Consider the following 13684-nt stretch of genomic DNA (forward strand, 5'->3'; position numbering starts at 1 on the left):
CACTCCAGTCTGGGTGACAGAGTGAGACTCCAACTCAAAAAAAAAAGAAAAAGAAAGTTCAATTCACTTGAGATTCTGCTCCTCCGTATTATCTGTTTTTGGCCAAGGTATGAGCACATCAACCACTGAGGTCATAGGCTGGCATCCCAGGACGAGGTGTTGCTCTGAAGCTGTCAGAAATGGCAGGTCTAAGGCAGAGTCCAGGGAGCTAACACAGATGACTGGAGAGGAGCAGGTGGGGACTGTACAGAGCCTGAGAGTTTTTTTATTTCTGCTTCTCAAGTACCTGAGGTTGCATTTGCATTTCATTTTTTTTTTAACATTTTAAAATTCTTTTTTATTTTTGAGTTGGGGTCTCACTCTGTTGCCCAGGCTGGAGTGCAGTGGCACGATCACAGCTCACTGCAGTCTCAACCTCCTGGGCTCAGGCAATCATCCTGCCTCAGACTCCTGAGTAGCTAGGACTACGGGTGCACACCACCATGCCCAGCTAATTGACTTATTTTTTTGTAGAGACGGGGGTCTTGCTGTGCTGCCTGGGCTTGTCTCGAACTCCTGCTCAAGTGATTCTACCTCCTCAGCCTCCCAAAGTGCTGGGATTGCAGGCATGAGCCACCGCACCTGGCCAGCTTCAGAGTTTTTATGAGATTCTGTTTCAGTGTTTTGTATGGAAACCTCATCAGTGATGCTGCGTCCTTCCTGTTGGACCCCACGAGGAGGCCAGCAGGTGCTGCAGGCTTAGTAATAAGAAGAGGGAACAGCCGGGCTTGGTGGCTCAGCCTGTAATCCCATGCCTTTGGGAGGCTGAGGTGAGTGAATTGCCTGAGCCTGCGGGTTTGGGACCCGCCTGGGCAACTTGGCGAGACCTTATCTCTACAATAAATGAAAAAAAAAAAAATAAACCAGGCGTGGTAGTGCACACCTGTAGTTCCAGCTACTTGGAAGGCTGAGGCAGAAGGATCGCCGGAGCCCAGCAGGTCGAGGCTGCGGTAGCTGGGAACGACCACTGCACTCCAGTCTGGGCGACAGAGTGCGACTCCAACTCAAAATAAAAAAAAATTTAAAAATTAAAAAAAGAAGAGGGAACAGATGGTGTAGGCTAGCTTTTCTCCTCATACTTTACTGTTTCTATTTAATTTATTTATTTTTATTACAAGCCAAATAATAGAGAAGCATCTTTTAAAAAGAATCTTGCCCTCTCCGTGTGCCTCCCTTGAATCCATGAGAACAGCCAGTGTGTTTTCGGCTGCTTAGTTCCTAATGTTCATGCCAGCATTCATACATGGTTTATTCTCTTCTTTAAAAAGGATCATATCCCCAAGGTACTCTGCAACATACTTGTATTCACTTCTCTGTTAGCTAGGCATCCCTCAAAACTGATACGCAAGAAATTCAGTTGATTTTTTTCAGGAATGCACAATGTTCTGTTGTGTCACTACATCATCTTGGAATCAGGAGTTTCCAGCTTTCTGATCTTTTCAAACAATTGTAATAAAAAAAATATAACATAAAAGTAACCATTTTAAGTGTTCAGTTCAGTGGCATTAAGTACATTCCAAGTATATACTATCAGCACCATATATCCAGAACTTTTTCATCATCTCAACAGAGACTGTGCCCATTTAGGGTTTTTTTGTTTTTTGTTTTTTTCCAACCCCTATTCTAGCCTTCAGGGTCTTACTTTTAAGAAAGGCAGCTTCTGTGTTCCCTAGCCCCAGTTCAGAGGGGCCAGCCTGCCCCAAGGGCCTCCTCTGCCTTCTCTCTCCTCGTCTCCTCCCTGAAGGTGTGTCTTCATGCGGCTGGCCACCATCTGCGTGCTGGTGTTTACACTGGGCTCCAAGATCACATCCTGTGACAACGAAATATGCGAACTCTGTGGCTACAACCAGAAACTCTACCCGGTGAGCTGCGGAGCTGGGAGTGTCATGGTTAAGGGGACAGTTGTTGAAACTGAGGGTGTGAATCCCAGTTGCTTTCCGACTCTAGCAAAGATGCAGAGCCTGGCATCACACCAAGCACTCCTAAGGCCTTGGAACCCAAAGTCTGTGCGGATCTCAGAGGCGCGTCAGCTGATGCCCTAGTCAGAGCAGCAGGATCTGGAGATGGAAAGGGAGCTGGGAGGGGTCTGGGACCTGGCTTTTTCAGCCATGGGGTCTCTCTCTCTCTCTCTCTCTCTCTCTCTCTCTCTCTCTCTTTCGTTTCAGTGCTGGGAGACCCAAGTTGGGCAGGAAATGTACAAGCTGATGATCTTCGACTTCATCATCACCTTGGCTGTGACACTCTTTGTGGATTTTCCTAGAAAGTAAGTATGAGGGGTATCCATTTTATTGCCTATTCCCCCTACAACTGGAGGTTCCCATTGCAGCTGCTTCCCCCTACAACTGGAGGTTCCCATTGCAGCTAGAATAGGTTCCTATTCCAAAGATGCTGAATAACTCCACAGCCCTAGAAATCTCTGACAACTGGTGATTTTCAAACAGCTGCAAGTCATCGACCTTGGGTTCATTAATTGCCCATCTAAAGATAGTACAGGACAGGCATGGTGGCTTACGCCTGTAATACCAGCACCTTGGAAGGTAGAAGCAGGAGGGTCACCTGGGGCCGGGAGTTCAAGGCCCCCATCTTTACAAAAAATGAAAATTAAAATAAAGGTGGCACAAAGAGCAAAAATGGGACTACCTTCCATGAGGCTTCATTGGGGACGACCTTCCGCCATCAGCACAGCCATGGGCACTGTCAGTGGAGACCTTCCAGGCCCATATCTCCAGATCTAGATTCAAGCTCTACACTGCCCCTGGCTTCAGGTCATGTGACCTTCAGCAAGTTATTTAAGCTCTGTGCCTGTTTGCTCACCTGTAGAGTGGGAAGAGTAGCAGTATCCACTTCATAGTTTTCTTATGAGGATGAAATGGGATAATGAATGCAGAGGGACACTGTACCTGGCCCCCAAACTATTCTTTTTAAAAATTATACAAATATCAGCTGAGCACAGTGACTCAGCTAAGCCCAGTGACTCACAAATCCCAGCACTTTAGGAGGCTGAGACAGGAGGATTGCTTGAGCCCAGGAGTTTGAGACCAGCCTGGGCAACATAGTGAGACCTCATTTTTACATAAAAATTAGCCAGGCATGGTGGCACATGCCTGTAGACCCAGCTACTTGGGAAGCTGAGGCAGAAGGCTCATCTGAGCCCAGAAGGTTGAGGCTGTGGTGAGCCATGATCATGCCACTGTACTCTAGCCTGGGCGACAAAGTGAGACCTCCGACTCAAAAAACCAAAAATGATATGAACGTGTGTCACATCAATCGACGGTAGGATATTTTGGTGATATTGAATGAAATGTGTATGAATTTCTATTTTTTAGTTTTCTGTTTGGATTTTAGCGGCAGTGTGTATTTAGAATGTAAATATAGAAGTCTGGAGGACAGTGGGAGTTCTTGTTTGTGACTGTCCCCCTCACTCACCAATCCCATCCCACTCCTCGGAGGCAGCCATTGGTAACACTTTGGGGTAGATCCAGCAGTCCTTAAAGATGAAAACACATTTGTGTAAGTTTACATGTGAGCAAACACACGGTATTGTTGCAAGTGTTCTTCCTTCCTCCTCTCCATAAATAGGATCAACATACAGCCACATTGGTCCATGGTTTATTTTTTTCCTCTTTACAAACAAAATATTATGAATAACTTCTCATGTCAGGACACAGAGATTTTCTTCATTAATTTTGAAGAAAACTGTATAATGTTTCACAATATCCATGGCTTATAACTTATCAATCCAGCCCCTATTGAAAGGGATTTCTTTTTCTTTTTTTTTTTTTTTTTGACTCCTTGTCATTCAGCTTGAACTGAAGGACATTTAGGTTGTCTCCAGTGTTTTTGCTAATATGTAGCAATGCTGCAGTGAACAGCTGTCCTGGTCCATGATTTCCGGTCACTGGCAAGCGGCATTGCTAGGTGGTAGGATCCTAATAGGGTCCTTTAGGGGTTTTTTTGTTGTTGTTGAGACAAGGTCTCGCTCTGTTGCCCAGGCTAGAGTGTAGTGGCACCATCATAACTCACTGCAGCCTCAATCTCCTGGGCTCAAGTGATCCTCCCCCCCTCAGCCTCTTGAGTAGTTGGTACTACAGGCACATGTCGCCATACTCAGCTAATTTTTGTAGTTTATATAGATACAGGCTCTCGTTATGTTGCCCAGGCTGGTCTGGAACTCCTGGCCTCAAGCATTCCTCACGTCTCGGTTTCCCAAAGTACTGGGATTACAGGCATGAGCCTGACTGTACTTTTTGTGCTGAGTAGCAAACCAGGGTACAGAGGCTTCCCTCATCATTTATTCTTACCTCAATCCTGTGAAGTAGCTTGTATTATAATCCCCCTCCATGTTCCAGATGAGAAAAATGAAGATCAGAGAAGTCAAGGAGCTGTGTTGATTTGGATGCTGAGTTGTGGATCTGAGACTTGGACTCTGGTCTTAAATGATTCCAGAGTTCACTGTATTATTCTGTATCTTTAAGACATATGATTAATCAGCTTCCCAGGAGAAATATGTGTAGACATGGCCCTGATTTTGTGGATGTGTTTCTGTGACCTTGGTAGATACTGGTAGCCCAGGTGAGAAATTGTCCGGTTTGTTTCCAGGCTCCTGGTGACTTATTGTTCCTCCTGGAAGCTGATTGAGTGCTGGGGGCAACAGGAGTTTGCCATTTCTGATAATGTTCTGGGGATTGTTTATGGGCAAACCATCTGCTGGATTGGAGCCTTCTTCTCACCCCTCCTCCCTGCAATTGCAACCTTGAAGTTCATTATCATCTTTTATGTGAAGGAGGTAAGCAGAGGTGGGGGTCATTCCTAACCTTCCAAGGCATCTATGTTTGGATTCCACCCCAAACCCCATGAGATGTAGCAAAATATATCCCTTAATTTAAATATTTTTTTCTGAAAAACAAAAAACAAAAAACAAACAACTCTTAGTGGAGTTTCATGGTTTTATAATTTTGAGGGTTTTGTTAAGAAGAATTAATAATTTTTTTAAAAAGCCATGTGTGGCATGTACTTGTAGTGCCAGCTACATGGGAGGCCGACGTGGAAGGACTCCCTGAGCCCAGGAGATGGAGGCTGCCGTGAGCTGTGATTGTGCCACTGCACTCCAGCCTGAGAGACAAAGTGAGACCCCAATTAAAAAAAAAAGAAGAAAATTGTTTTGCTCATGTGATTGAAATTTTGTTATACATAACTGAGAGTTGAGTAACATCAACTCTCAGACAATCCTTCTGTCTCAACCTCTTAAGTAGCTGGGACCACAGGCACACAATACCATACTCAGCTACTTTTTTTTTTTTGTAGAGACGAGATTTCACTATGTTGCCCAGACTGGTCTTGAACTCCTAGCTCAAGCACTCCTCCTGCCTTGACTTCCCAAAGTGCTGGGATTAAAGGCATGAGCCATAGCACCTGGCCTCTGTATTTTTAATATATGGGAAAAGTATATGCGCTTGTAAAAAATTAATGCAAAATACCTCTGAATTTGATGTATATTATTATATATCCATTTTGTACATATTAAAACCCTTATAAATAATACATTTTTAAAAATTGAAATGAGTTCACACAGTACAGAGTTCAGAAACCTACCATTTTCATTTCACAGTGTCACATGGGTGTGTAAGGCTCACTGTCATCCTTCCTTTGGGCTGTGTGTTATCCCTTTATATGGATGTACTTTAACTTTTAACTTGAACCTAACGGACCCTCATTAATGGTTAGTTAAGTTGCTTCCAGCCATTCCTTGTTAGCAATGACTGTAGTGGTAAGCATCCACATCCATGTATATTGGCCCATTCCCTTTTTTCATCAGCAAGACTTTCCCAGAGTAGGAGTCTAAATTAAACATTTATTTTGGCTGGGTGCAGTGACTCATAACTCTAATCCCAGCACTTTGGGAGACCGAGGTGAGAGGATTACCTGAGTCCACAGGTTCAAAAACAGCCTGGGCAACTTGGCGAGACCTCATCTCTACAATAAATCAAAAAATTAGCAGAGCATGGTGGCATGTGCCTATAATTCCAGCTACTTGGAAGGCTGTAGTGAAAGGATCACCTGAGCCCAGCAGGTTGAGGCTTCGGTGGCTGGGAGCGTGCCACCACACTCCAGCCTGGGTGACAGAGTGAGGCTCTGATTAAAAAAAAAAAAAAATTATTTCAATCTCATTTGCTAGACTAGAAAGGTTATATCATTTCACATTCCCACTGTAGCATGTGAATGTGCTTATTTATCCTCATAGGAGCTGTACTCATTGATCTTAATTTTTTCTGTTTTTTCCCTTAGTTGAGTCTTCTTTATACCTGCCAACCCTCCCCCAGGCAGTTCAGAGCGTCCAATTCTAATTTCTTCTTCCTGCTGGTATTGCTGATTGGCCTGTGTTTGGCGATAATACCTCTGACAATCAGCATGTCACGGTAAATATGACTTTATTTTCTAGAACATTTCCTTGCTTCTTGACATGTTCCTCTTGTATGAAAAAGAGTCCGTTCCATTATGTATTGGCTTTCTTAGGGTGTTCTACCTACAGAGGTTGATAAGTCCTTCATGGCTTAGCCAGGCCCACCTTTATTTCAGAATCTCCCTCTGGATGCTGGACTGTCCTGGCCCACTTCTGGAACTTGGGCTTGAAGTGTTTCCCTTGTTTTTGTGAATGCCAGTTGGGTCTGTCCCATCCCATTTCCTTTCCAGAGCCTCTCTCTCCTTGCCCCGCCCCCCATCAAGATTGTCTTTGTTTCTAATTCTCAAAATAATATGATCATTGTAGAAGACTTGAAGTAGGGAAAAACAGAGACAAGCAGAAAGTTACTTGTATTCCTGCCAGTTCAGTTGAGGGAATCTTGCACTTAGACATTTACTGAACACTTTCTGTGTGCTAAGCACTGTGCTATATGCTGGGGATATGAAGATGCTTAAGACATAGCACAAGAAACTGTAGACTCTAGTGTGGAATTTGGAAAGAGCAGAAATGCACTGGACTAAGGATCGGAATCAGAAGTTGGAGATGGGTACGCTTTTTCTATAAAGGGCTAGAAGAGATAATTTAGGCTTTGCGAGCCAGTGGTCTCTGTAGTAATGACCCACTCTACAGTTATATGATGAAAGCAGTCAGAGACAATATAGAAACAAACAGGCACAAATGTGTTCCCACAAAACTATATTTATAAAAAACAGCAGGTGGGCCAGATTTGGCCTGTGGCTATAGTTTGCCAACCCCTGACTTAAACTCTCATGGAATTTTGTTTCTGCGTCTTTAAATTAAAAGCCTGGAACTTCAAATAACTCTTTCAGATTTTTTCCTTTTTAAACAATCTGAGTCTATGTTTTTTACTGCTTTTTATTGTTATAGTAACATTTACTATATAACAAATTCAAACAACGCAGAAGGGTATAAATTGAAGAAAAAAATTGCTCCTTCACATCCTAGTCTCATTCTTCAGAGGTGGCCACCATTCACATTTTCTTATAAATACTTACAGAAATTCTTTATGAAAAAAATTATGTTTAAAAGCATAGATGAGACAATGATATAATCTTGTTTTGCAACTTTTTTTTTACTTTATTTTATGATAGAGATGAGTACAAGTCAGGATTAGATACATAAGTAATCTACGTGCAAGTAAAGTGGTAAAGTTTAGGCCTCCAACTGGTCCCCACTTCCCCTGGTTTAGGACCAGGTACCTTTGTGTTGTGATGCACCCTGCTCCCCTTCCCTTGGCAGTGTCCCAAGACTGCTGATCCCTCCCTTGTGCTGTTGTGATTGATGTTCAGGTCTCACTGCAACTTATTTTTTCATTTAATTTTATGTTATGCCTTTTCCCATGTCCATGTACAAACAACTCATTCCCTCAAAAAAAGATTTTATCTTTGATTTTTTTAAAGATAAGAAATGCATTTACATGGCACAAAACTCAAAAAGTATTAAAAATATATGGTGAAAGTTCACTTTCTAATTCTATTTCCCAACTATTTAGTTTTCCTTGGGAAGACAGCCATCTTCTTATATCTTTTTTGTCTCTTTTTCTCTCAGTGGTTCTTTAGTATTCCATTGTATGAATGGATCATAAATTGTTCATTCATTCCCTTAAACAACATTTAGGTTGTTCCTAGGGATTTATTTTTATCCTGACAAATAAGACTGTCATGGGAAATCTTACACACAGACATTTGTTATGTGAGTTTTAGGTCTTAATTTTAGTGTTTTTCCTTGTAATTTGATTTTTTACCTCTGCTTTTTATTTTTAAAAATCTCAGATCTATAAAAATTTGACACAATAGCAGCGGTGAAACTCAGACACCCTTCAACTAGATGTCTCAGTTGTTAACAGTCATCTTTCTGTGTCCTCAGGGAATTGATTCCATGTTACCCTCAGCCCCAACACCAAAATCCACAGGTGCTCAGCTCTCTAATATAAAATGGCATAGTGTGTGCATATAACCCACACATCCTTCCATAGACTTTAAATCATCTCTGGATTACTTATAATACAATGTAAATAGGTATTACATATTTTTTCTCTTTATTCTGTTTAACTGGAGTTTATTTTACTTCTATTATTTTTATTGTGTATTATCTTTTTAAAAAATATTTTGTATCAGTGTATTTGTAGAATACACTGATATAGACCCTGCAGACATGGAGGGCTAACTGTAATTTGTTTTTTCTCTCTGTGCTTACTTTTCTTTTGGTGGTAAATCATTTAAAATGAAGTTGTAGGCACCATGGCATTTCACTTCTAAATATTTCAGCATGCAGCTCCTAAGACTAAGAACATTCTCCTTCATGCCCGTTCACAATTACATTTCCTAAGAAAGTTAATACTCATGTCATATTCCTGCCATTTTCAAATTTCTCCAGTTTTCCCAAAGTAGTCTTGTATAGGTTTATTTTTCAAATAATGATCTTTCAAGGTATTGCTTTTGTTCGTTATATCTCCTTAGTCTTTTTTAATCTTTGATTCTGTGGGAGTCCAGGCCAGTTTCCTCACTTGTAAATTAAGAGGTTGAAGAATAGAACACCCACCTTTTGGATTTGTCTGGTTATTTCTTAGGTTTTATTTAACTTGCTCTTCTGTCCTGAATTTCCAGTAAACTGGAAGTTAGGTCTAGAGACTTGATGACATTTCAGGGTCAATACTTTTGACCAGAATATTCCAGAAGGCCCAGGAGTTCAGGTGGTTCCTCTTAGGAGGAACACAACATTCCAGGCCCGTGGCACTCTCAGCGCTCCTCCTTCTGAGTCTCTTGGTCTGTGCCGTGCTCCTCCCTCTGAACCTCTTGGTCTGTGCCCCAACAGCATTCCTTCCTCAAAAGCCTGTGGACCATTCACCAACTTCAACACCACCTGGGAGGTCATCCCTAAGACTGTGAACACTTTCCCCAGCTCACTGCAGTCCTTGGTCCATGGAATCACGTCGGAAGCCTTCGCGGTTCCTTTCTTCATAATCATCTGGTGAGTGAGAGCCACCCAGTCCCTGGCGAGTGTTCCCCCCTCAGGCACGTGGGCTCCTCCCACTGGGAAATGTTGGGGGGTGTCACCCTAGACTTCACAAGAAACTGAGCTTTTCTTGAGCCTCACTTTCCCACCTTTAAAATGGGCATAATAATACTGTTTCAAGGGTCTTTGAGCAGATTCCAGAAAGAACACACATGTAGTCCAATAAATGCTGCTCCCCGCCTTTTTTTTTTTTAAAGGAACAAGGTCTTGCTATGTTGCCCAGGCTTGTCTCAAATTCCTGGGCTCAAGCAATCCTCTCGCCTTGGCTCCTAAAGTGCCAGGATTACAGATGTGAGCCACTGCGCCCAGCCCAATGCTGTCTATTATTATCACTACTGGTGATTCATAAAATATCCTGCTCTTTGAAAAGGAAACGATTACTGGGAAGGGAGATGAGCACTAGATTAGGAGCACGCACTTGAACCTGGCTCTACCACTTATAAGCCATGAATAATTGGAAGTGACTGTACCTTACATATAGTAACTCATGAAATCATAATTCTTCTAAGATGTGTGGTACCTATACCCTAGGTATTACTACAGTAAAACCCCACCATAATGCAAGTGGGCCAAAACACTTTCGCTTGTGAAAAGCAGGATACCTTTGATGAGATGAGTAAAGTGACTTGAGGGAACTGTGCAGCTAGCCAGCCTGGAATTTGGAGGACCCAGGGTTCCAGCCACTGCGCCTTGCTTGGTTCACTCCAGCTATGGTTTGGTTGGCACCACCAGGTGGCAGATATCTGATCTGACTTCAGTATTGGAGGCCATTCTTCTGTGACTTGAAGGGACTTCGAGAATATCAGTGGATATCAGTGATTTCAGGAACTCCCGGTTCCTTGACCCTCGTTTCATTAGCCTTATCCAGAGAGACTGGATGAGAAACCACTTTCCCTTCATCAAATTACATTGCCTGCTGTTGTGCTGGGAACTTGCCCTTCACTTCACTTACCCCCTCCCCAAAGATAATAACTCCCCAAAGGTAACAGCTCCCATTTGAGATCACAGAAGACAGGAGCCAGTTGTTGATTGATTTTTGTTTTTGTTTTTGTTTTTTGAGATGGGGTCTCACTATGTTGCCCAGGGTGGTCTTGAACTTCTGAGCTCAAGTGACCCTCTTGCCTCAACTTCTTTGAGAAGCTGGGACTGTGGACTTTTGATACCATGCTCGTCTTTGATTGCTTTTAATCAACATGGTATTATCTCAGGCTTGCATTCACTAGGTTTTATTGTATTTTCTGCATAATCCCCCACCAACCACCCCTCCTAACACCCCCCCCACCCCACCACTGTTGACTTTGTCCTCCTCTTTCTCTTTCAACAGCTTTTAATATTGACTTTAAAAACAAGGCATAAATGAGACTGTGTTGCCACTGCCAAAAACAATTCCACTGACTGTTTCTCCTACCCTTGGCTAGGGAGTGATAAGGTTTTCTTTCTTTTTTATCTACAAAAGTAAAACTGTTCCACACAAAATATGTTGGGTTGCTTTTCTAGCAGCTTTTTAACAAATTGGGTTTAAATTTGGGATCTCACTCTTGCTCAGGCTGGAGTGCAGTGGCACGATGACAGCTCACTGCAGCTTTGAACTCCTGGGCTCAGGCAGACCTTCTCCCTCAGCTTTCCGAGTAGCTGGGACTCCAGGCATGTGCCACCACACCTGGCTAATTTTTAAAAAATATTTTATAGAGATGAGATCTCACTATGTTGCCTAGGCTTGTCTCAAACTCCTAGGCCTAAGTAATCCTCCTCCTCGGCCTCCCAAAGTGCCAGGATTTCGGGTGTGAGCCACCGCACCTGGCTCTAACAGCTTCTAAGTGATCCAGACTCTCTCCTTACCTGTTCATCTTGTGTTGCAGCCTCATTATGTCTTACTTCATCGCCCTAGCTGGAGCACACAAGCGGGTGGTCGTCCAGCTCCGAGAGCAGCTGTCCCTGGTAAGGAAGCACAGGCTCAGAGGATCACGGCCAGAGACCCTTATCCAGGACACCATATGGAAAATGGTGCTTTTCCCAGGGAGGGAGTGGAACAACTGCAGGCTCCTTCCCCACCGCCTCCCTGAAACCTTCAACTCGGCCCCTTACAGCTTCATTCATTTACTGTCTCATCCATTCCTTCAACAAATGTATGGAGCACCTACTCTCTGCTTCGTACTGTGCTGGGGGCTAGGATACACTGGTGAACAAGAGAGACAAAACTGCTGAGTGGTAAAATAAGATAAACTCTGATCATCTTAACTGCCATGAAGGTGATAACAAGACAGCGTGATGAGTAGGTGCTCCTGTAGGTGGTGGCCACAGAAGTCCTCTTTGAGGTCCTAGTTAGGGATGAGAGGAATGAGCCAGGCGCTTCTGGAGGACAGGAGGGAGGGGGTGGTATGGCCAGAAGGTGGTGTGTGGTGGAAAGAGGCAAGATGACATTGTAATACCAGCCAGTCATGGTGTAGTCAGAGGCCTCTGGTAAGAAGCTTGGGTTTTATTCTGAGTGTGATGGGAAGCCACTGGAGGATTTTAAAAATCTTTTTGTAGAGACTAGGTCTTGATATGTTGCCTATGCTGTTCTCAAACTCCTGGACTCAAGTGATCCTCCCACGTGGGCCCCTCAAGTGCTTTCAGTGGGAGTCACCATGCCTGGCCTAATGAGCATTTAAAAAAAAAAATCAGCTGCCCTGTGCACAAGGGCCTGTGGAGGGGACACAAATGAAAGAGGCACACACCAGATCCGAGGCCATTACAGTAGTCCAGTGGTTAGAATTCTTAGCCCTGGGACTGGTACGTCATTGTGATATTTGTTTCCAAATATATTAAACTTGTTTCTTTCCTCAGGAAAGTCGTGACAAGCGCTACCTAATCCAGAAACTAACAGAAGCCCAAAGAGACGCGAGGAACCAACTGGACTGAGCATGATGATAGTGCTGCCTGTGGCTGCTAAGCTGACCCAGTGATTCTTGAGCCTGCAAAGTCCACCCTGGTTTTGGGTGGAGATTTTAAAATATATTTTTCTGAAATTGAGGTTTTTTCTCAATGTGAATCTGTATGTACAACTGTGTTTACCTAACCCAGCCCCTGTTTAGGACGTCAGTGACTTAGAAAAGCAGTCAAACCCAAGACTTTGCCTGTGGACCAGCAGGTCGGTGGTGACTACACCAAAAAACCGATTAAGCGGTTCAAGCTTTTACGTCAAGAATAGAAGAGGACTTTTTTTTTCTTCTTTTTTTTTTTGAGTAGGGGTCTCACTCTGTCACCCAGACTTGAGTGCAGTGTCAGAATCACAGCTCACTGCCTCTTAGGCTCAGGTGATCTCTCTGCCTTAGACTCCCAAGTAACTGGGACTTCAGGTTTGCGCCACCATTCCCAGCTACTTTTTTTTTTATTTTTTGTAGAGATAAGGTCTTGTCATGTTGCTTAGGCTGTCTTGAATGCCTGGCCTCATGCAACCCTCCTAACTCAGCCTCCCAAAGTACTGAGATTATAGGTGTGAGCCACCATGCCCAGCCCATTTTTTAAAAAAGCTTATTTGTGTTGTCTTTTAAAGTTAACTTTAGTAGTCATTTGCTTATGAGCCTGGGTTATTTCTCGTGAACCAGGGTCTAGGGATTTAGGCTGTTGAGTATTCCTGAAGAAGTAGAGACCCTCTTGAATGGCTCTGTTGACTTAAAGTAAAACCTGATTATTTTTTTAAATGAAGAGAAATCCTTGAATTATGATGCTTAGAATAGATGGTGAGAAGAAGAAGACGGTTATGTCATTTCAGCTACAGGGTAGTACCAGGAAAGAGAAATCTCATCCCTGCGATGTGAATAAATCTTGGAATGCCCTAGACCAAGACTCATGAGGAGGGAAACTGTGGAATGCAGCTTTGATTTCTTAGTTTCCTGGGCATTTTGCTGCCTTATTTATTACTCAGGGAAAAGCTATCCTTAGGGGACTAGTTAGCTGCAAACCTTCAGTTTCCATCTCGTTCTGAGACATGGCAGAGGTCTCTGTGCCTTCAAAATTAAGAGGCAGGCAAGTCTTGTCTCTCAGTCCGCCAAATACCATTTCACTTCCTGGCTTACACTGAGGTTTCCATTTCTGAAGGACACTTAGCCACTTCAGAGCCTGGCTGGAAAGGGCTTGGTTTTGTAGTTGAGCTGAGAGTTCATGTAC

At 43.3% G+C, this 13684-nt stretch overlaps 1 protein-coding gene across 1 annotated transcript in view; it reads left to right on the forward strand.

The window, feature by feature from the left end:
• The window catches only part of TMC7 (transmembrane channel like 7), a 29531-nt gene extending 16980 nt beyond the window's left edge, over positions 1–12551 (forward strand). Inside the window, exons 7-13 of the mRNA XM_008047940.1 lie at positions 1784–1901; positions 2205–2302; positions 4639–4825; positions 6325–6455; positions 9335–9490; positions 11395–11473; positions 12362–12551. Of these exons, the coding sequence (XP_008046131.1) occupies positions 1784–1901; positions 2205–2302; positions 4639–4825; positions 6325–6455; positions 9335–9490; positions 11395–11473; positions 12362–12436 (844 nt within the window). The 3' untranslated portion in view covers positions 12437–12551. The remainder of the gene's footprint in view (positions 1–1783; positions 1902–2204; positions 2303–4638; positions 4826–6324; positions 6456–9334; positions 9491–11394; positions 11474–12361) is intronic.
• The last annotated feature ends 1133 nt before the right edge of the window (positions 12552–13684 follow it).

The sequence above is a fragment of the Carlito syrichta genome, unplaced genomic scaffold, assembly GCF_000164805.1.
Source record: "Carlito syrichta isolate Samal-C Ts95f unplaced genomic scaffold, Tarsius_syrichta-2.0.1 Scaffold118752, whole genome shotgun sequence".
Classification (NCBI taxonomy): Eukaryota; Metazoa; Chordata; class Mammalia; order Primates; family Tarsiidae; genus Carlito; species Carlito syrichta.